This window comes from Sciurus vulgaris, assembly GCF_902686455.1.
Source record: "Sciurus vulgaris genome assembly, chromosome: 3".
Lineage (NCBI taxonomy): Eukaryota > Metazoa > Chordata > Mammalia > Rodentia > Sciuridae > Sciurus > Sciurus vulgaris.
The window spans coordinates 57,240,817-57,263,185 of NC_136463.1; the positions used below are offsets into that span (position 1 = coordinate 57,240,817).

Consider the following 22,369-nt stretch of genomic DNA (forward strand, 5'->3'; position numbering starts at 1 on the left):
GCCACCACACCCTGCAAACCAACCTCCCCAAACTTGTTCCCACCATACAACTCTGAAGCTGGATTTCAGCAAATTTACTTTCCTCTTAACACACCTGGGGTCTGCCTCATATTCACCATTCCTATGTCCCACTCCCACCTGATGCTACACTTCCTACTTCAGCCTTATACCCAGCCTTATTGCCTTGACCCCCATCAACCTTTCAGTCACACAATACTTGGCAACTCAGAAAGAATTTAATGAGAAGGTCATAACAGACTTGGGGGAGCCAGACACTGGGACCATTGAGAAATAGGATGAAGAGAGGGTTGCCAAGTCTTCCTGGAAGGTCAGCTCCTGGTAGCCCCCTTCAAATGGTGGAGTCATTGGCCGATGCTACATCATGCAGCTGGTGTCGGAAGGAGAGTCGGGCTTTTCTGCTGAAGTAGGCACCAGCTGCTGGGGAGGGTGGCCCTCCCTCAGTCGCCATGGAGGTGATAGCTGGGCTGGGATCTGGAGGGGTAACAGGACCCAGACCTAAAAGGGGGATTGGAGGAGGAAGAAAGGGATTGTGGTTCCGGGTTCAACTCCCACCACCATCACCACCTCCCACCAGTAGCTGAAAAAGAAAAATTGTCCTGGGAGTCTGAAGGGATGAGCAGTGTTAGTGGCGGCAGCAGGGATGTGGAGTGGGGATGTTGAAGAACAGGGCTGGCTTCACATGCATGCAGCCTGAGCAGTTACAAAGGGACCCCCTAAGTCCCTCTCCTGCTCAGAAAGTCTCCCATACTTGGAATAAAGGTCTTAAATTTTGCCCCAGGGCACCACTTTTCCATTTTGTACTAGACTTTGCAAAGTCTTTAACCAGCCTTGGGAGAAAGTGAGGGATCCACCTACAATCCAGGGAGATAGAGGATCCTTTTTCCTTTGCTGGTTTGAGGGTTCATCTTTCTCCCCATACACTTTTCTAACAACCCTGTTGTTCCCTCAGTTAACCCCCATACCTGCTCCTCTTTCAGTCCCCCGCTGTCTCCGGCACCCACACCATGGGAAACACCATACACCCTTCAGACCCATCTCAACAATGGAGAAGACCAGGATGCTGGGAATGGCCAGGAGGGACCCAGGGGGAGGGGTGTGGTTTCTAAGCCCCCCCACCAAGGGCAAAACTACCACTTAGCTTCAGACCGCCTGGTGATTATAGGCGCCAGGGGATAGAAGAGGGAGAGGGGGGAGGAGGGAAGATGGGGGAATACCCCGTTCAGACACCTTTTTTTTTTTTTTTTTTTTTTTTTTTGTGGTGGTACTTGCGATCAAACCCAGAACCTTAAGCATGCTAGGCAAGTGCTGTACTACTGATCTCCTCAGACATTTATTTCTTGTGTCCCCTTAATTTTGAGTTTCTCTCTGATACCCATGTAAAAACAGGAGGATGTCAGAGGAGGGGTAGCATGGCAGAGATAGGCACAGAGTTGCTATAACTCAGTGAAAATTCAGTAGAGCAATGCCTGAGAACTTGGTGCCAGAGGCTAGACACTGCCAGGGTTAAGGATCTGTTTGCATTTTTTTTTTTTTTTTTCTTTTTCTTCTTCTGGGTATTGAACTCAGGCCTTGCACATGCTAATAAGCATGTGCTCTGTTACTTAGTTATATGGCTAGCTGTTCTGCCCACCTTTCTTCCTTTCTTCCTTTCCTGTTTTTCTTTCTATATTGGGGATTGAACCTAGGACCTTGCAATGCTAGCTACCACATGTACTCTACACTGAACTATATCCCCAACGCTTGTTTTTTTTTTAACTTTAGAATAAGATTTGGAGTTGAGCTGGGCATGGTGGTACACACCTGTAATCCCAGTGGCTCAGGAGGCTGAGGCAAGAGGATCACAAGTTCAAAGCCATCCTCAGCAACGTAGTGAGGCCCTCAGCAACTCGGCAAGACCCTGTCTCAAAATAAAAAATAAAAAGGGCTGGGGATATTTAATAATATTTAATAGTAAGGAAAATGAAAAAACCCCAACACAGTGAGGCCTGAAAAAAGGGAGTGAAAAAGAAGCCATACATTGATGGCTTTCTCAGCGCATTCCTTCCCAATGACAGAACAGTTCCTAGAAAGGAAGCCAAAACATTGATCCTTCCCCAGATACATCCTTTCCCTGTGACAGTACAGTGGGACCCTGAAGGAAAAGAGATTAACACTGAATACTGACCCCAGACCCTCCATTCTTCTCCAAGTAAAAATATTGCCCAGTAAGAATAAATTTTTAAATTCTCACAAATGGGTTTCCTGAGTGCCTAAATTGACATGCTCACTAGGCCACCCCTCAAAAGTGCCCTATATAAACCCAGTCCCTGTCTTTGTTCAGGGGTTCATTTTCCACCAGGAAAGTGGGTTCCATGACACCATTTCATCCCTGCACCCCCTGTTCTCGTGTGAGACTTCGTTCCTGAATAAACTGCTGAGCTGATTTGTGGAGTCTGCATTCATCCTGGTCTCTCCTTTTGCACTAACAGATATGGCTTAGTGGGTTTAATTCCTGAAAAAAAAAAAAAAAAAAAAAAAGAAAAGAAAAATGGAATACCCAGAGTATAAAATTTGAAAGAATGATCAATTTTTAAAATAAGAAACTTCACTAAACAGGGAAATGTTATGTTCTTATTAAATGTTGTGGCAGCTCTTGTCCCTTTTATGTTTGTTTCTTTGTTTTGAAACGGGGTCTCACTATGTTGCCGAATCTGGTCTTAGACTTACTCCTTGTGACTATAGGTACAGTGTCATGCACCTGGCACTCTTTTCCCTGTTTATGGGGATGGCTGTAATTGATTAATTATGCTGTGCCCAGTAGATGCTAGAGACTTACGTTATCTCATTTAATCATGTCAATAATCGTGTACGTAGGAGGGGTATTGGGGAACAAACCCAGGCCCTTGAGCATGTACTCTGATACTGAACCACACCCCTAGAACTCAATGATCTTTTAAGGTTAGTGTTATTACTGTCCTGATTTTACAGATGAGGAAAGAGAGGCACTAAGAGACAAGATAATTTGCCCAAGGTCACACAGGCAGTTATTGCAGAGCAAGAATCATGCCTCCCCATCCCCACTCCAAGTCAGTCTGACTACAGAGAAGACTCCTTTAGTCACCACACTGAACTTTGGATGCATGTCCCCAGGCATAGGTGGCCTCAGCCTGTGTAGCTTGGTCAAAGCCTAGTCTGGGAGCTCTGAGTCCAGAGCAACCTAGCCAAGAATTCTAAGTGCCCTAGTCTAGGAGCTTTGAGTCCAGAGTAACCTAGCCAAGAATTCCAAGTGCCCTGGAGTAAAACTGTACAAATACTGTGTCATTGTTCCCTTAGGATACCATCATGTGGGAAATATTAGGAAGCACTGTTAAACTGTATGGCCTGACTTAGACAGAAATCTGTTTTTTTAAATGACTGTATTGAAGTAAAATGTATATACAACTTAATACACATATCTTAATGTACAGTTCCATGAGTTTTGTCAAGTACTTACACTCATATAATCATCATCCCCAGTCAGAATATGGGAAATTTCTATCATCTTAAACAATTTTCTCGTAGCCAGGCATGGTAGACCACACCTATAATTCACGACTTGGGAGGATGAGGCAAGAGGATTATAAGTTCAAGGCCAGGCTTAGCAACTTAGTGAGGTCCTAAGCAACTTCTTGAGAACTTGTCTCAAAATAAAAAGAACAAAAAGGGCTGGGGATGTGGCTCAGTGGTAAAGCAACCCTGGATTCAATCCCTACTACTACCAAAAAAAAAAAAAAAAAAAAAAAAAGATTATAATTGGCTCAGTGGTAGAGTGCTTGCCTGGCATTTGTGAGGCACAATTCTTAGCACCAAATATAAATAAATAAAGGTCCATTGACAACTAAAAAAAAAAAAAAAAAAAAAAAAAGAGTAGAGGGTATAGCTCAGTGGTAGAGCTCTTGCCTAGCATGTACAATCCCTGGCACTGCAAAAAAGAAAAAACAAAATTCCCATTACATGTCAGTCTCTTCCCATACCCTGCCACAGGTAGCTACTAACCAGATTTCTATTGATTGGTTTTGCCTGTTCCCACTCCTCCCCACTCTGGTAATCAGGATTGAACCCAAGGACACTCTACCACTGAGCTACACCCCATCCCCAGCTCTTTCTATTTTTTATTTTGATCCACATCTCCCAGTCCTTTTTATTTCTTATTCTATCTTTTGCTACTGGGGATTGAATCCAGGGATACTTTAACACTGAGCTAAGTCCCTAGCCCTTTTAATGTTTTATTTTGAGATAGGATCTCACTAGGTTGCTTAGGGCCTCACTAAATTTCTCAGACTGACCTTGAACTTGCAATCCTCCTGCCTCATCCTCCTTTATTGCTGGTTTAACAGGCAGTGCCACCACAGCTGGCTCCTGGCCCTTTTTATTTTGAACTACTTCCCCAGGCCTTCATAATTTTTATGTTGAGACAGTGTTTTCCTAAATTGCCCAAGCTAGCCAGGAGTGGTGGTACACACAGGTAATCCCAGCAGTTTGGGTTGCTAAGGTAGAAGGATTGCAGCTTTGAACCAGTCTCAGAAACTTAGCGAGGCTCTAAGCAATTTAGTGAGAACTTGTCTCAAAAAAAAAAAGAAAGAAAAAAATGGGCTGGGTAAAAAATGGCATAGTATTGGCACCAAAATAGACAGGTAGATCAATAGTACAGGATAGAAGAAACGGATACATACCCACATAAGTACAGGTATCTCATACTAGACAAAGGTGCCCAAAATTTACAATAGAGAAAAGATAACCTCTTCAACAAATGGTGCTGGAAAAACTGGAAATCCATATGCAGTAAAATGAAATTAAACCCCTATCTCTCACCCTGAACAAAACTCAACTCAAAATGGATCAAGGATCTAGGAATTAGACCTGAGACCCTTCACCAAATAGAAGAAAAAGTAGGCCCGAATCTCCATCGCGTTGGCTTAGAACCAGGCTTCCTTAACAAGACCCCCATAGTGCAAGAAATAAAAGTAAGAATAAGTGGGATAGACTCAAACTAAAAAGTTTTTTCTCAATACAGGAAACAATCAATAATGTGAAAAGAGAGCCTACAGAGTGGGATAAAAATCTTTTCCACACACACTTCAGACAGAGCACTCATCTCCAAAGTTTATAAAGAACTTAAAAAACTTTACACCAAAATACAAAGAACCCAATCAATAAATGGGCTAAGGAAATGGGCAGACACTTCACGGAAGAAGATATACAGTTGATCAACAAATATATGAAAAAGTGCTCATCATCCCTAGTAATTAGAGCAATGCAAATTAAAACCACCCTAAGAGTTCATCTAACTCCAATTAGAATGGCTATTATCAAGAACCCAAGCAATAATAAGTGTTGGCGTGGATGTGGGGAACAAGGCACACTCATACATTGCTGGTCGAGTTGCAAATTGGTTTAACCACTCTGGAAAGCAATATGGAGATTCCCCAGAAAACTTGGAATGGAACCACCATTTGACCCAGTTATTTCACTCCTCAGCATATATCCAAAGGACTTAAAAATAAGTATACTACACTGATATAGCCATGGCAGATGTTCATACAAGCTTAATTCACAATAGCTAAGCTATGGAACCAATGTAGGTGCCCTTCAACAGATGAATGAATGAAGAAAATGTGGTACATATACACAATGGAATATTACTCAGCCGTAAAGAGGAATGAAATTATGGTATTTGCTGGTAAATGGATGCAACTGGAGACTATCATGTTAAGTGAAATAAGACAAAGGCCTAATGTTCTCTCCGATATGTGAGGGGAGTGGAGGTTTCCTGAATTGGACAGGGGGGGAAATGGGGCAAAGGGAAGGGGGATGGGAATGGGAAAGACAGTAGAACAAATTGGACATAACTTTCCTATATTCATATATGAATACATGACCAGTGAAACTCCACATCATGTACAACCACAAGAATGGAAAGTTATACCTATGTATGTATGATATGTAAAAATACATTCTACTCTCATGTATAACTAAAAAGAACAAATAAAAAATGCTAAAAATTGCAAAAAATAATCAGGAAATATTGAGCAATCTACTAAAAAAAATGCTGGGGATGTGACTTAGTAGTTAAACACCCCAGGGTACAATCTCTGGTATCCCCCCAAAATAGAAAATAATTGAAAAATTAAAAAGTTGTCCAACCTGGCCTCAAACTTGCAATACTCCCACCTCAGCCACCAAGTCACTAGGATTACAGATGTTGCACCATCATGCCTGGCTGGTTTTGCCTGATTTAGGACTTCATATAAAGGAAATTATCTGGTATTACTCTTTTGTATCTTGCTTATTTCAGCATAATGGTTTTGAAATTCATCCCTGTTATATGTATTAACAGTTTGTGCGGTTTACAGCTTCAGTGAAATATAACTCACATACTATAAAACTGACATACACAATTTTAACATACACTATTTCTGGCTGGGAATGTAGTTAGTTCAGTGGTAGGCCACTTGCCTAGAGTGTGCAAGTCTCTGGGTTCCATCCCCAGTACAGTAAAAAAACCAAATAAATAAAATATATCACTCAGTGGTTTCTACTATATTCTTAGAGTTGTGCAACCATTGCAAATAATTTTACATTTCCATCACTCCTTAAAGAAACCTTTGTACTCTTTAGGTCACTCCCCATTTGTCCTTCTCCCTACCTGTGCCAACCACTAATGTCATTTGTTTGTGTGGATTTGATTAATCTAAACATTTCATATAAATGGAATCTTACATGTGGCTTTTTAGAAAATGTTTTATGTTATTGTATTTTTTATACCTTTATTTTATTTTTATGTGGTGGTGAGGATCAAACCCAGAGCCTCACACATGCTATGTAAGCGCTCTACCACTGAGCTGCAACCTCAGCCCCTACATGTGGCTTTTTGTGTCTGGTTCCTATCACAGGCTAATGTTTCCAAGGTTCATCCATGTTGATGATAGCATGTATCAGTACTTATCTTATTTTTATGACAAGATAATTTTACTTTGTATATTCATCCATTCATGAATTGATGGACATTCAGTTTGTTTCCACTTTTTGGTTATTATGAGTAATGCTGCTGTGAACACTCATGCACAAGTTTTTCTGTGGGTATATTTTCATTTCTCTTGGGTATCTACCTAGGAGTACAATTGTTGGGTTGTATGGTAACTCTACATTTAACAATTTGAACTATTTTCTCCCCTACCCCCAATACTGGGAATGCCTCCCTTGAACTGTTTTCTAAAGTGGCTACACTATTTTACACTTCATTCATTTTATTGCTAAGTAATCGTCTATTAAAATAGACCACAGGGTTAGGGGGTGTAGCTCTGAAGTAGAGTGTTTGCTTTGTATGTATGGGTTTAATCCCCAGCATCTATAAAGAGAAAGAATAAACCATAAATCAAAACAAAAAAACACCAAAAAACAAAATTTACACTCTTCAAAAGGTACAATTATTAAGAAAATGAGCAGAGCACTGTGGAGCATGCCTGTAATCCCAGTAATGGAAGAGGCTGAGGCAGGAAAATGGCAAATTCAAGGTCAGACTGGGCAATGTAGTAAGATCCTGTCTCAAAATTAAAAAAAAATAAGAAAGGCTGGGGGTGTATGTAGATGGAAAAGTGCCCCTGGGTTCAATCCCTAAAACCCCAGGACGAGAAAAAAAAAAAAAAAAAAAAAAAAAAAAAGTCACTATATCCTGGGAGAAAATGTTTGCAATACATACTTCTGATAAGAGACTTGTATCCAAGATACAGGGATATATGGAGAATTCTCCATATATCCAGCAAGAAATCCAGCAAGGCAACATGATTTTTAAAAATCAGCAAAAATCTTGAATAAGCACTTTACAAAATATGTACAAATAGCCAGTAAGCACATGAAACATGGTCAACATCATAATATTAAGAGATACGCAGGCTAGGCCCAGTGGCACATGCCCGTAATTCCAGCAGTTTGGGAGGCTGAGGCAAGGAGAATTCCAAATTTGAAGCTGTTAGTGAGGGCCTAAGCAACTTAGTGAGACCCATCTCTAAATAAAATATTAAAATGGTTGGAGATGTGGTCCAGTGGTTAAGTCCTTCTTGGTTTAACATCCCACCCCCACCAAAAAAAAAAAAAAAAAAAAAAATGCAAACAAAATTGCAATGATGCATCTATTTTTAAATGACTAACACTTAAGATTGACAATATTATTAGGGCTAGGGTGATAGCTCAGTGGTAGAGTGCTTGCCTCGCATGGTGAGGCACTAGGTTCCATTCTCAGCGGTGTAAATAAAGGTCCATCAACAACAACAACAAAAGACTAAAATAAAAAGACTGACAATATTAAATGTTGGCTATACTGTGGAATAACTAGAATGACCATACATTGGTACTGAAAATGTAATTTGGAACAGCATTTTTGTTTTTGTTTTTATTTTGGTATTGGGAATTGAACCCAGGGGTGCTTAACCACTGAGCCATATCCCCAGCCCTTTTTTGTTTTTTATTTTGAGGCAGGTTCTCACTAACTTGCTTAGGGTCCCCCCTAAATTGTGAGGCCAGCCTTGGGTGTGCCATCCTCCTGCCTTAGACTCTGGAGTCCCTGGTATTAAAGGCAAGCCCCATAAAGCCCAGCTGGAATAGCCATTTTAGAAGGAGGCTTGAGAGGGGCTGTGATTGTGGCTCAATGGTAGAACACTTACTTAGCATGTGTGATGTACTGGGTTCAATCCTCAGCATCACATAAAAATAAACAAATAAAGGTATTGTGTCCCTTTACAACTAAAAAATTAAAAAAAAAAAAAAAAAAAAAAAAAAAAGAGGAGGCTTGACAATGTTTTTTGTTTTTGTTTTTTCCTTTCAGTGCTGGGGGTTAAACCCAGGGCCTGGTGCATGCTAGGCAAGGCGGTTTCTTTTAAACTAAACATACTTTTATGACCCAGCAACTCCACACTTAGTAATTACCTAAGAGAAATTAAAACATATATGCACATAAGGACTTACACAGAAATATTCATAGAGGCTTTATTCGAAGATGAAAACTAGAAACGACCCAAATGTCTATCAAAATAAGAAACTTTTTTTTTTTTTTTTTTTTTGCTGTGCTGGGGATTGAACCCAAGGCCTTGTGCTGGCGAGGCAAGCATTCTACGAACTGAGCTTTATCCCCAGCCCAAAATAAGAAACTTTCTTAAAAAAAAAAAAAAAAAAAGAAAGAAAAAAGAAATATCTTGTCTTTTAGAATCTGTAAAAAATATCCTGTTTTCCCCTAGACTGTAAATTCCAGCCGAACAGGTTCTAAGACTGTCTTGTTTACCACTGTACCCTCAGTGTCTGGCACAGAGCTTGTTCGCAATAAATGTCTTGTGAATGAATGAAAGAATGCACAGTAATGATTTTGCAGTCACCATACTTCGGTTTTTTTTTTTTTTTTTTAAATCCCCGCATTCCTCCACCTGCAAACATATTCTGGGCCAGGCCCGGGGTGGTTCGAAGCCCCTCAGCAAGGGGACATAGGCGGTTCCCGCAGTGGAGGCGCGTCCCGCCAGGGTCCCAAGCGGATCTCGGCTGGCCTGACCTGGGGCCGAAGCCGGAGCAGAGGAATCGGCGCAGCGTTGAACGCTCTCTGGGTGGCCCCATAACGTGGTCTAACAGACGGCGCAGGACGGATGAACAGACCGGCCGACGGCGCCTGCGGGGCACACGAAATGAGTGGCTCGGCCGCTCAACGCTGATGGCGCCCCCGGGTAGTGGGCGGCCCTGGGGCCACCGCGGCGCACGGGACAGCGGGGCGGGCGAGGACGGCGGGGGCGGGACAGAATAGACGCGAATCCCGCGGAGGTGAGGCTGGGGGGCTGTCCCGCCCCCAAGGGCAGGCCCTGAGTCCCGGCCCCGCCCCGGCCCTCTAGGGTGTGGGCTCTGGCTCCAGCTCATCTCTGCTCCCTGTGCTAGCGAACCCGCGCGGGCGCCGGCTCCCGCAGCCAGGGTGAGGGGGCCGGGGAAGGGGCGCCGCAGAGGTCCCGGGACCCGGAAATCGGGCGGGAACGGGAACGGGCTGGGGTTGCTGGGCTTTCTGACTCAGCCACACGCCCAGATTTCGGCTTTTCCCTCCCGGGCCGGGAGCGCGTAACTTCCTCATTCCCGTCTGGACCCTCGCTCCCTTCTGGTCTGGCCTGGCTTGAGTTCCCGCGGACCCGGGAGCTTCAATTCACCACCCGGGACTCCTTCCCTAGGTTTCTGCGCTGCCCCAGTTCATGGCCATCCGGGCCTGGCTGGGTGTTCCCCCGGGCCCTGGATGAGGGACAAGGGGCGGGGCTGAAGGTTTCTGGATGAAAGACTGAGCGAGGAGGGGATGGAGGTTACACTGGGGTTGGTGGGGCGTGTCAGATCAATGGGTCTGTAATCAGAGAAAGGTTGGGAGTCAGCCAGAGCAAGATGAGTGGAAAAGATGAGGACCATTGAGTTTAGGATGGGGGCCAGATTCTGAAGGTCACAGCACTTCCCTGAGGCCTCCCCATATTCCTAGGATGACCACGACCTGGGAGAGCCCCTTCCCTTCTGGGGACGACCTGGACTCCAGCCAGTTACATATGGAGCCGGATGAGGTGGATACTCTGAGGGAGGGAGAGGACCCAGGTACTGGGAATATAAGCCTGAGGGTTGGGAAGTCAGGGGGCTGGGGCCTCCTGAATTCTAATCCCTTGGGCTTTCCCCCCCCCTCCCCCAGCTGACCGAATGCATCCCTTTCTGGCCATCTACAACCTTCAACCTCTGAAAGTACACCCTTTGGTGTTCGCCCCTGGGGTTCCTGTCACAGCCCAGGTGGTGGGCACTGAAAGATACACCAGTGGATCCAAGGTGGCTGGGCCGGCACCTGGGAGGGGCTGGAGGGAGGTCTGTCCAGAGTGGGGGAGGCAGCGCTGAGACCCAATCAGGGGACATGGATTCAGTTCCTTACACCTGCAGATAGGAACCTGCACTCTGTATTCTGTCCGCTTGACTCATGGTGACTTTACATGGACAACCAAGAAGAAGTTCCGTCATTTCCAAGAGCTTCATCGGGACCTCCTGAGACACAAAGTCTTGATGAGTCTGCTCCCTCTTGCTCGGTGAGCAGGACTACCTTGCTTCCTGCGAAGTGAAGGTGTTCCTTTCCTGTGGCAGATATCACTTTTCTGTCTGTTTCTCCCACAGTTATAACCTTTCTTCTCAACTCTGGCTGCTGGGCCCCCTCCCCTGACCCTGGTTACCAGGAAACTTCATGCTCAGCTCTCCCTCTCCAGGTTCTATGCCAATATCTCAGCTGGGCTGAATGCCCAAAATGCCCTTGGCAGCTTCCCACTTCCCTTGTCTCCATTCCCAGGGTAGGGAGCCTTCCTTCTGCCTGCATCTAGGTCTTCTCCCCTCCTCCAAGACCCCTCCTTCAGTGTTTCAGGCATCCGGACTTGCAACTCTTACCTGAGCCTCACCCCATCCCTTTCACAGCTTTGCTGTTGCCTATTCTCCAGCCCGAGAGGCAGCCAACAGAGAGATGCCCTCTCTACCCCGAGGCGGTCCTGAGGGCTCCACCAGACATGCAGCCAGCAAACAGGTGCGACCAGACCAGGTCCTCTGGGAAGGTGTGCAGTCTACAAAGGTCTCTTGTCCCATCTCTCTCTTTCTCTCTCTTCCATCCTTACTTCAGAAGTACCTGGAGAATTACCTCAATCGCCTCCTGACTATGTCTTTCTATCGCAACTACCATGCCATGGTAAGGTCCAAAGATTGGATGCCTGGGTCCTTTGAGGTAGAGCAGGATAATTAGACCCCCAGGGGGCAGAGAGGGTCTAACTCAGAATCACTAGAGTTTGAGGGGCTGAACATCAGACCTTCCTGCCAAGCTCTTGTTTTCCTCTGCAGACAGAGTTCCTGGAAGTCAGTCAGCTCTCCTTTATCCCAGACCTGGGCTCCAAAGGACTGTGAGTGTGTGAATCCCTCACCTAGCTATCTGCACACATCCCCATCTCTCCCTGCCTGAGAACAGGCATTGCAGAGTAGGCTATGGTCTAGGAGTCCCCATCCAGCATCTCTTTCTTTCCTGATGTCCCTACAGGGAAGGGATAATCCGGAAGCGCTCAGGTGGCCATCATGTTCCCGGCTTCACCTGCTGTGGCCGAGACCAAGTTTGTTACCGTTGGTCCAAGAGGTGAGGGCTAGGACTAAGCAGCTAGGCAAGTGGGTAGGGGTGAGGAGGGAGATTGGGAGGGCAGGGAAGAAAACACAGAGCCCTTTCTGCTCCAGGTGGCTAGTGGTGAAGGACTCCTTCCTGCTGTACATGCGCCTGGAGACTGGTGCCATCTCATTTGTTCAGCTCTTCGACCCTGGCTTTGAGGTGCAGGTGGGGAAAAGGAGAACAGAGGCACGGTATGGGGTGCGGATTGACACCTCTCACAGGTAAGGCCTCCATAGTGTTAGTCAACTGGTGAGTGGAGAGCAGCCCATGGCCCTAAAATGAGTTAAGTAGAAGACATCACAGGAAAGGAAGGCTTTTCCACCCCACACCCCTCTGGATTCACTACAGTTTTAAAGCAGGGAATGAGTTCAGTCAGATGCTTGGTATGTTTTTAAAGTCAGGACCAAAAGAAATGAAGGTTAGTACACGTCTGGAGGAAGGGCTCCAATATCAAAGAAAAGGAACTCCATTCATTTATTCATTCAACAAACCTAATTGCCTGGTATGATGCTAGTTGCCTAGGAGACAACTGTGAGTAAGGCAGATACATGTCCTGTGTCTATGGAGTCATGATTAAGGGCAAGGAAGGGAGTGGGGAAAAGTAATAACCAGGGCCAGGCACAGTGGTGCAGGTCTGTGATCACAGTGACTCAGGAGGCTGAAGCAGAAGGATCCCAAGTTTGGAACCAGCCTTAGCAACTTAGTGAGGCCATATCTCAAAATAAAATATAAAAAAGGTCTGGGGATATGGCTCAGTGGTAAAGTGCCTCTTGGTTCAATCCCCAGTCACCACCCCCTCTGCAAAAAAAAGAAAGAAAGAAAAGAAAAGAAAAGAGAAAGAACAAAAATAAAAGTAATAGCCAAAGCTGGGAAGTTTCTGGGCAAGATCATAAGTGGTTCATTTCATTGTTCTTGTCCAGGTCCTTGATTCTCAAGTGCAGCAGCTATCGGCAGGCACGGTGGTGGGGTCAGGAGATCACTGAACTGGCACAGGGCCCAGGCAAAGACTTCCTACAGCTGCACCGGCATGACAGCTATGCCCCACCCCGGCCTGGGACCTTGGCCCGGTGGTGAGACACTGAAGTCCCTCTGAGCTTGTGTGTGCTTTCTTGACCTTCTTGGTCTTTTCTGAGTTCTTGACCCTCTCTTTTATCTGCTCTGACACCTTCTGATTCCAAAGCCCTCTTTGATTTCTCCAATCTCCCTGATCGCTTTAACCACACTGATAGTTGCCCCTGTGACCTTCCTGACCCCCCTCCTTCCTGACTGCTGACATCTTAGGAACTTTTTAACCTCTCTGTTTTTTTCTTTTCTTCCTTTCTCTCTCCCTCCCTTTCTTTTCCTTCCTTCCTTCCTTCCTTCCTTCCTTCCTTCCTTCCGTCCTTCCTTCCTTCCTTCCGTCCTTTCCTTTTTTTCTTTTCATACTAGAGATTGAACCCAGGGGTACTTTGTCACTGAGCTATATCCCCAGCCCTATTAATTTTTTATTTTGAGACAGATCTTGCTAAGTTGCTTAGGGCCTCACTAAGTTGCTAAGACTGGCCTCAAACTTGAGATCCTCCTGCCTCAGCCTTCTGAGTTGCTGCACCCTACACCCAGCTGAACCCTTCCCATTTATGATCTCCTTAAATCTCTTTCTGATTTATTCCTTCACTTAATAAGAATTTTCTAAGTACCTACTATGTGCCCAGTCCAGTGCTGGCAATATGATACAGGCTTCTTTGGTTTAGGGAAGTAGGTGATCTAATTATAAAATAATGTGAACTTGCCATAATCATGACAGATACAGTGTAAGGAGCACAGAGGGGGAGCATCTGCACCAGCAATGGAATGTCTGAACTGGCTTCCAGAAGACATTCTTTATCTTTAGCAAGATAAAGAAAATAGAGAAGGGCAGTCCAGGCAGAGAACATAGAAGTAGCTTGACATGTTTGGAAACCGTGAAGACCAATTATTTTTTTTAATTATTTATTTATTCTTTTTAGTTGTAGATGGACCCAATACCTTTATTTCATTTTTTAATTTTTATGTGGTGCTGAGGTTCGAACCCAGGGCCTCACATGTGCTAGGCAAGCGCCCTACCACTGAGCCACAACTCCAGCCCCAAAGACTGATTATTACTGCAGAGAGGAACAGTCAGAAAAGAGCCTGGAAGTCAGCAGCACCTGATCTTACAGGGTCAATGTGCTAAGCCAAGAGGTTGGACTTTATCACAGGCAGAGGGAGTGGTAGAAAGAATTTTATTTTTCTTAAACACAAGAACTAACAATAGCTACTACTAAATAGCATTTACTTTGTGCCAGAAGCTAATTATTTTATATGCATTAACCTTTTGGATCTTCACAACTCTGTGAAGTAGGTACAGTTGTCTCCTTTTTACAGATGAGAAAACTGGGACAAGGAGATAATTTATCCAAGGTCACAAACATATGAACATTTGAACTGGGACTCAAATGCAGGAAGTCTGGGTCAAGACTCTGCTCTTTACTATCATCCTAGACTGTTAGTTTTTAAAAGTCAAGGACTAGCTGGGTGCAGTGGTGCATGCCTGTAATCCCAGCTGCTTGGGAGGCTGAGGCAGGAGGATTGTGAGTTCACACCAGCCTCAGCAACTTAGTGAGGCCCTAAGCAACTCAGTGAGACCCTGTTTCTAAATAAAATACAGAAAAGGGCTGGAGATGTGGCTCAGTGATTAAGTGCCCTAGTTCAATTCCCCTGTACCAAAAAGAAAAAAAAAAAAAAGTCAAGGGCTAGAGATACTGTAGCTCAGTGGTAGAGTGCATTCCTAGCACACTCAAGACCCTGGGGTTTGATCTCCAATACTACAAAAAACAAAAAAGTCAAAATTTGGTTAACACAATAAGTAAAAGAAAAATTTTAAATCTCACTCATTACACAACACTCTATTCCCCCTTCCTCCTCCCTTATACCCTGTCCCAGCAATCCCATTTCTCTTCCCAGAAATAACCCTGACAATAGTGGATATTTATCCTCCTAGATTTTTTTCTGCATATTTTTATATGTGCGTGCACATATGTTATTTTTAATTTTAACTTTATATATGTACCCTCTTCTTGCAACTCCACCTCCCCAACTTACTACATGTAGTAGAGATTAAACATTTGGGTTATTTCCCATTTTTTATTCTCATAGACAATACTTCCATAAATACAAGTCTTTGCCTAAGCATTTTAGAATATGTATTCCTAGAGGGGGGAATGTGTAACTCTGTGGTAAAACATGTGCAAAACCCTGGGTTTTGATCCCAACACCACCACAAACAAACAAACAAACAAAAGAAAAAGAACATGTATTACTAGAACTAAAATACTATATATATTTAATGGTATTGAAGAGTGTATGCATATGGGGCTGGGATGTAGCTCAGTGGTGGAATGCTTGCCTTGCATGTATGAGGCCCTGGATCTGATACCCAGTACTGCCCCCCGCAAAAAAATAATAATAAAATAAAATAAAAAGTTTTTTCATTCATTTCAATTTCTTGTTTGCTAACCAAATATCTTTTCCTATGATGAACCATTTTAATTTCTTCTGTTCTTTGCCCATTCTTCAGTGTCTTTCTCTTAATCAATTTGCTAGAGCTCTTTATGTGTGATGTATTGATCCTCCTAATCTCTAATCCATTTCTTTATCATTTTTTTTTAAACATAGCACATACTGGCAAATCATACTGGTAAAGCCCACTTTGATATGTCTGATACCATCTCACCTTTCTGATCATTCCTGATCTTTGACTTTGCTCTCACCTCTGACCTATGGCTGTCCTCCAGTCTTCACTCTCCAGAGCTTTCTGGTTTCTGCTTCCCTGATCTCCTTGGCTTGGCCTCCCCCCAGGTTCGTGAATGGGGCAGGTTATTTTGCTGCTGTAGCAGATGCCATCCTTCGAGCTCGAGAGGAGATTTTCATCACAGACTGGTGGTGAGTGGAGACAGACCCATGAGAGAAGGGGCAGGGTAGGACCTGTAGCAAGATCAATTTACAGGTGAAGGGAGGAGTGACTGACTGGCTGGAGCTTAGCTATCTCTTAACTGCGGCCCTGAATTCTAGGTTGAGTCCTGAGATTTATCTGAAGCGTCCAGCCCATTCAGACGACTGGAGACTGGACATTATGCTCAAGAAGAAGGCGGTAAGGAGAGTGGTCAGGCTGGAGAGGAGGCATGGTGGGATTGCCTGTGGGTGAATGTTGATTGGAAGGACTTCAACAAGGGAGAAGGTAGGGAGTTCGAGACTTCAGGGGAGGGAAATGTGCCCGTTCTGGCTCAGTGTCTGTCAGATATCACCTATTCCCAGTACTGGCAGATTTCCCTCCTGGTACCCATAGCACATTATTGTTACCTGGGGTGTATACGTGAATTTCTTACTGCGCTGATTAACAGCACTAGTTCCAGAACAAAGCACAACACCTGTCATACAAAGGGCCCTTTATGGGTGTTGATGGCTGGGAGAAAGGATACATGGATGATGGAAGGTGGGTGAGTAAGTGGATGGATAGATAATGGAAAAGGAGATGAATGGAAGAATATGAGTTAGAAAGGTGGAAGGCAAACAGGGTGGGTGGGAATGTGAATGAATAATAGATGATAGATAAGATGATGAGTAAGTGGTTAGGAAGATGGAGGGATAGATAATGAAAGGGAGGTGGGTAGATGTGTGGAGAGATGAGTGGATGAGTAGATAACATTTGGTTTAATTTTGCTGCAAGCATTAAGGCAGGGTTGCATGCAGAGTATCTAGGATCTTTGGGCAGGGTGGAGAACCATATAGGAATCCTGAACTTGAAGAAAGGAGGGTAGAAAGGGACCACTCTGGGAGAAGTACAAGTTTTTAATTCCCCCATTCACCACCAGGAGGAGGGTGTCCGTGTGTCTGTACTGCTTTTTAAGGAAGTGGAATTGGCCTTGGGCATCAACAGTGGCTACAGCAAGAGGACTCTGATGCTGTTGCACCCCAACATAAAGGTGACTATGCCTCAGAGACACCTCCCACAGTAGAAATCTCCTCACCACATTTCCCCACCCCCACTAATCCCCTACCTGGAGGTCTCATCCTTCCATCTTTCCCTCTCAATCTTCTCTTATCTAAATTCACCCTCATGAATCCTTTCATACCTGCTTCAGGTGATGCGTCACCCAGACCAGGTGACATTGTGGGCCCATCATGAGAAGCTTCTGGTGGTAGACCAAGTGGTGGCCTTCTTGGGAGGGCTGGACCTTGCCTATGGCCGCTGGGATGACCTACATTACCGACTAACTGACCTTGGAGACTCTTCTGAACCAACCACCCAACAGGTAATTCTCCCAAGGCCTTCTTGAGTTCCCCCAAACTCAGATAGCCTAAGTCTACATGTCTTCCCAGCTCAACCCTCCTCCCTCCAGTCATTCTAAGCACTGCCCACCCTTCAACATTTCTAGAATCCCAAGAACCCACTTTGAAAATACTATAACCCAGACTCTTCTCCATTTTCACTAGCTACAAGTGCAGCTAAAGGGTGGGATTGGAGGATCAAACTCTGTTTCATTCTTACTCTCTCTGTCTCTCTCAGCCTGTTTCCGTGTTCCTGTCCTCTCTTTGGCTTGGCTCTGTATGGCCCCATGACCTCGCCTTGCCCCGTGTTGCCCCTGCAGCCTCCCACCCCGTGCCCAGACTCTGCAACCACCCCAGACCTCTCTCACAACCAATTCTTCTGGTTGGGCAAGGACTACAGCAATCTTATCACCAAGGATTGGGTGCAGCTGGATCGGCCTTTTGAAGGTGAGGATCCCTTCCCGCAAGGCTTTTAAGAGCTGGGAGCAGGGGCAGATATTGAGGCTGGAACTGAGAACTGGATGACATGGTTAAGGATAGTGCAGCCTTCCATCTGGCAGCCTCCTCCTCCTCCTGCCTCAGGTACCCCTAGAGACCAGCCTGACCTCTCCCTGACTCACCTGGGGCTCCCAGATTTCATTGATAGGGAGACCATACCAAGGATGCCATGGCGAGACATTGGAGTGGTCATCCATGGCTCAGCTGCCCGAGACCTCGCCCGGCACTTCATCCAGCGCTGGAACTTCACCAAGGTGCTCACTCCTCCAGGGCATCTGGAGGTAGAGAGGGTGAGGCAGGCTTAGCTTTCTACCTCCTGCTGACTCTGCCATCCCTCTACCTCAGACCACCAAGGCCAAGTACAAGATACCCATGTACCCCTACCTGCTGCCTAAATCCACCAGCACCGCACACCAGCTCCCCTTCACGCTCCCCGGGGGGCAGTGCACCACTGTGCAGGTGAGGCTCCTGACTTTAGCCAGTGCTCTCTTCCTCAGCCCAGTGCCCCACCTGAGTTCCCTGTTGTGACAGCTCCCAAGATTCTACTTATTCTGGAGTTAGAAAACACCTTATTTTCACTGTGCCACCAGGTTTTACGGTCTGTGGACCGCTGGTCAGCAGGAACTTTGGAGAACTCCATCCTCAATGCCTACCTGCACACCATCAGGGAGAGCCAGCACTTCCTGTACATTGAGGTCTGACTGGGGTGAGGTGGGGGAAAAGATGGAAGGGATGTCTCAGAGGAGAGACAGAGGGTACGGATGGGGCCATGGAGGGCTGGCATGGGTGGGCCTGGAGCAGATGGGGAAGTACTGGGCTGGGGCCTGGGGAGTGAGGACAGGGACTGGGGCCAGGCTGCTGATGTCTCTCTTTGGTCCCTGCCCCAGAATCAGTTCTTCATTAGCTGCTCAGATGGGCGCACAGTTCTGAACAAGGTGGGCGATGAGATTGTGGACAGAATCCTGAAGGCCCACAAGTAAGGTGGACTGTCAGGAAGGTGGGGACAGTGGGCATGTTTAAGCCCAGCCCAAGGGGGTAGGGTTCACTTTAGGGTCTGTCACCCCTCTGATTCTGCCCTTCTCCCCAGGCAGGGACAGTGTTTCCGAGTGTATGTGCTTTTGCCCTTGCTCCCTGGCTTCGAGGGTGACATCTCCACAGGTGGAGGTAACTCCATCCAGGCCATTCTGCACTTCACTTACAGGTGACACAGCAAGGCTCCATGTCTCATCCTGCCCATGCTCCTTCCTAACTCTGTCTTGACTCTTTCCTGCTACACCTTGGAGGTCCACCTCTCCTGAAACCTTCCTTCCCCTATCCAACCTCCACCTCCCTCACCTTTTCTTTTCTCTCAGGACCCTGTGTCGTGGGGAGTATTCAATCCTACATCGCCTCAAAGCAGCCAGTGAGTGCTGGGGCCTGGGGAATCCAAGCCCCCACTGAACCTCTGGGGAGAGGGAGCTGCAGGTCTGGGAGTGAGGGATGGAGGCTGTCATTCTATTTTTTTAATGGTACCGGGGAGAGTGAACCCAGGGGTGTTCTACCACTGAACTACTTCCCTAGCCCTTTTGTTTGTTTGTTTGTTTGTTTATTTATTTATTTATTTTGGGGTACCAGGGATTGAACTCAAGGGTACTGGACCACTGAGCCACATCCCCAGCCCTGTTTTGTATTTTATTTAGAGACAGGGTCTCACTGAGTTGCTTAGCCCCTTGCTTTTGCTGAGACTGGTTTTGAATTCTCGGATCCTTCTGTCTCAGCCTCCTGAGCTGCTGGGATTACTGGCATGCACCACTGTGCCCAGCCCTTTTTATTTTATTTTTGAGACAGGTTCTTGCTAAATTGCCCAGGCTGGCCTTGAATTTACAATCCTTTTGTCTCAGCCCCTCCAGTTTCTGGGATTACAGGCCTCTGCCACTGCATGGGGCTTGTCATTCTTCTGTGCCTCTGGAGCTACTTAGACCACAAGTGGCCTCTCACTGCCAGACTAGACTCTAGGCAGGGCTTCTGAAGTGAGGAGAGAGGTGGGACAGGGCCCCATCTGCACACAGAGGGCATTTCTCACCTCATTTCCCATCCTCTCTTGTGTTCAGTGGGGACAGCATGGCGGGACTACATGTCCATCTGCGGACTACGCACACACGGAGAACTGGGCGGGCACCCAGTCTCAGAACTCATCTATATCCATAGCAAGATGCTCATTGCAGATGACCGGACAGTCATCATTGGTCAGTACTGGACCTAGGCCCCTAGCATCAATAGGAGGGTGGGGAGAGGCAGAGGGGTAACAAGGGATGACAGAGACTGCAGCTGGGCTCAATGGAAGTTTTGCCCATGGGCCAGTGCTCTGATAAAGGTGATGAGGTATTTGGGATGCCCCTGAGTCTGAGGCAGACACAGTATGTCCTGCACCCACTGCAGGTTCTGCGAACATCAATGACCGGAGTTTGCTGGGGAAGAGGGACAGTGAACTGGCGGTGCTGATTGAGGACACGGAGATGGAGCCATCCCTCATGGATGGGGCAGAATATCAGGCGGGCAGGTTTGCCTTGAGCTTGCGGAAGCACTGCTTCAGGTAGAGCTGGGTGGGGTGCTGCAAGAAAGAGGTAGGGGGAGAAAGGGGACTTGCTTTTTGAGTCAGATGTCAGAACTGCCTAGAGCTTGTATTCTATTTCCCAGTAGGCAGACTGATTCAGTTTAGGCTATCAGCAAAGTTGGAACACCAAAAAAAAAAAAAACTTTAAATATTAAAGTAGTCAGTATTCAGCAACAAATCAAAGCTCTGTTGGACTCGTTTATTTATTTTACAGTTTAATAGTACCATCTATTTTGAAGTACAGAGTAGGGATACTAATAACTTTTCTGATAGTCTAGTTTTCTAAAGATTTAATTTGGTCCCATTGGGATCTTTTCTTTCATAGTGTGATTCTTGGGGCTAATGCCCGGCCAGACCTGGATCTTCGAGACCCTATCTGTGATGACTTCTTCCAGTTGTGGCAAGAGACAGCAGAGAACAATGCCAATATCTATGAGCAGGTGGGAGCCTGGTGGGGGTGGGTATGTGCTGGCCTTGGGAAATTGATGGATTATCCTGTTCAGGGTGGGTTGGAGAGAAACCCTACCATATAGTCATTCTCAGAAAGGGGATGAGGATCTAGGGAGCATGTATTATTAGGGGACTCAGTGGCCCCAGACAACATAGGGGATACTGAGAAGTGGTTTGGGGAGTCAAGAGTCCGGGCCAGTTAGCTTAGACTTTTGTGCAAGTCTCCCCAAAGGTAATTGGTTTCCATGCCCTCCTGCCTCCAGATCTTCCGCTGTCTGCCATCTAATGCCACCCGTTCCCTGCGGACTCTCCGAGAGTATGTGACCGTGGAACCCCTTGCCACAGTCAGCCCTTCCTTGGCCAGGTCTGAGCTCAACCTTGTCCAGGGCCACCTGGTTCACTTCCCTCTTAAGTTCCTGGAAGATGAATCTTTGCTGCCCCCGCTGGGGAGCAAGGAGGGCATGATACCCCTAGAAGTATGGACATAGCTGAGGCTTCAGACAAGGAGAGGTGTCTAGCTATGGGACTCTACCATGTTTGGCTCCCTGTCCCTGAGGACTGAGGATGGTGCCCTTTGAGATCTGAGGAAGCAGGCATCTCTGAAAGGGACTAGAGAAATTACAGAGAACCTTTACCTGAAAAGTATTCAGAGAGGCACTCCCAAGCCTGGTCTGGGGAGGCAGAAGAGGGTCCCTGTGAGTTTCATCCTCCCTGCCTCCGAGTTGAAACCACTGCTATAGAGGAGAAGTGTAACTACTGCCAGGATGCCTGGAGTCAAGCTTCTTATTCTAGGAGGAAGGGACTCTACCCTGGGCATTCCCCATCTCCCCTCCTCTGCCCTTGGACCCCCTCCCTACCCAAGGGCCTCTCCCAGCCCACTGCTGCAAGATGGAGGGAAGGATAAAGCCACTTCTGGCTGCAGCCCCCGCTGGGGGCAGGGAGAAGGCACACTAACTCCCTCAACTAGCCTGCTGACAGACACTAACTTTGTACCAGTTCAATAAGCGTTTCATAAATAAAAGTGTAGAAAAGGCACATGTCTCTTCATTGGAGGAGCTGAGTACACATCTCAGGTGCCCCCTTCCTGCCCCTAAAGGGCACCAGTCTCCTACATCTTTCCACCCACTCCTTTCTTCTTCCTGTCTGCTTTTTATCTGTAACTTTAGAGTATAGTCACCTAGCTGCTGAGAGGAGAAGGTGGTCACAGACTGCTGCTTGGGTAGAAAGAAGGGCAGAGCAAAACCAGGACACACAGAGAACCCTGGAGCTTGTGCTATAGCTGCCAATGCTGGTGC

The 22,369-nt window shown here is 46.2% G+C and overlaps 2 protein-coding genes across 6 annotated transcripts; one reads left to right on the plus strand and one right to left on the minus strand.

The window, feature by feature from the left end:
* On the minus strand, positions 1-1,056 carry LOC306656399 (uncharacterized protein C17orf114; the record flags this gene model as incomplete). The annotated part of the gene is made up of 2 exons (XM_079131530.1): positions 1-516; positions 984-1,056. 2 exons carry the CDS (start codon positions 1,054-1,056, stop codon positions 350-352), a joined length of 240 nt encoding a protein of 79 aa, XP_078987656.1. The 3' UTR covers positions 1-349.
* An 8,484-nt stretch (positions 1,057-9,540) lies between these two features.
* Positions 9,541-22,109, plus strand: PLD2 (phospholipase D2). Of its 5 annotated transcripts, none has more exons than XM_079132427.1 (25): positions 9,541-9,837; positions 10,523-10,632; positions 10,724-10,854; positions 10,963-11,105; positions 11,482-11,587; positions 11,681-11,746; positions 11,896-11,954; positions 12,089-12,181; positions 12,277-12,429; positions 13,129-13,278; positions 16,064-16,147; positions 16,277-16,355; positions 17,077-17,187; positions 17,347-17,517; positions 17,854-17,980; positions 18,116-18,285; positions 18,377-18,490; positions 18,622-18,726; positions 18,919-19,007; positions 19,119-19,232; positions 19,384-19,433; positions 20,122-20,256; positions 20,450-20,603; positions 20,950-21,064; positions 21,338-22,109. In XM_079132427.1, the coding sequence occupies exons 2-25, from the start codon at positions 10,524-10,526 to the stop codon at positions 21,560-21,562; spliced, it is 2,853 nt and encodes a 950-aa protein (XP_078988553.1). In that variant the 5' UTR covers positions 9,541-9,837; position 10,523; the 3' UTR covers positions 21,563-22,109. The 5 variants fall into 5 exon arrangements, with proteins under 5 accessions (XP_078988553.1, XP_078988552.1, XP_078988555.1 ...); XM_079132426.1 differs by lacking the exon at positions 9,541-9,837 and adding an exon at positions 9,849-9,982; XM_079132429.1 differs by lacking the exon at positions 9,541-9,837 and adding an exon at positions 9,849-9,982 and having other exon boundaries at positions 18,167-18,285.
* Positions 22,110-22,369: the final 260 nt, after the last annotated feature.

What these genes read in the sequence shown, in the direction of transcription:
- PLD2 (XM_079132427.1), top strand. Translation starts at nt 10,524, where the DNA reads ATGACCACGACCTGGGAGAGCCCCTTCCCTTCTGGGGACGACCTGGAC. An exon ending in TTATGCTCAAGAAGAAGGCG is followed by an intron (nt 16,356 to 17,076) that starts GTAAGGAGAGTG and finishes ATTCACCACCAG; the next exon opens with GAGGAGGGTGTCCGTGTGTC. An exon ending in TTGCGGAAGCACTGCTTCAG is followed by an intron (nt 20,604 to 20,949) that starts GTAGAGCTGGGT and finishes TTTCTTTCATAG; the next exon opens with TGTGATTCTTGGGGCTAATG.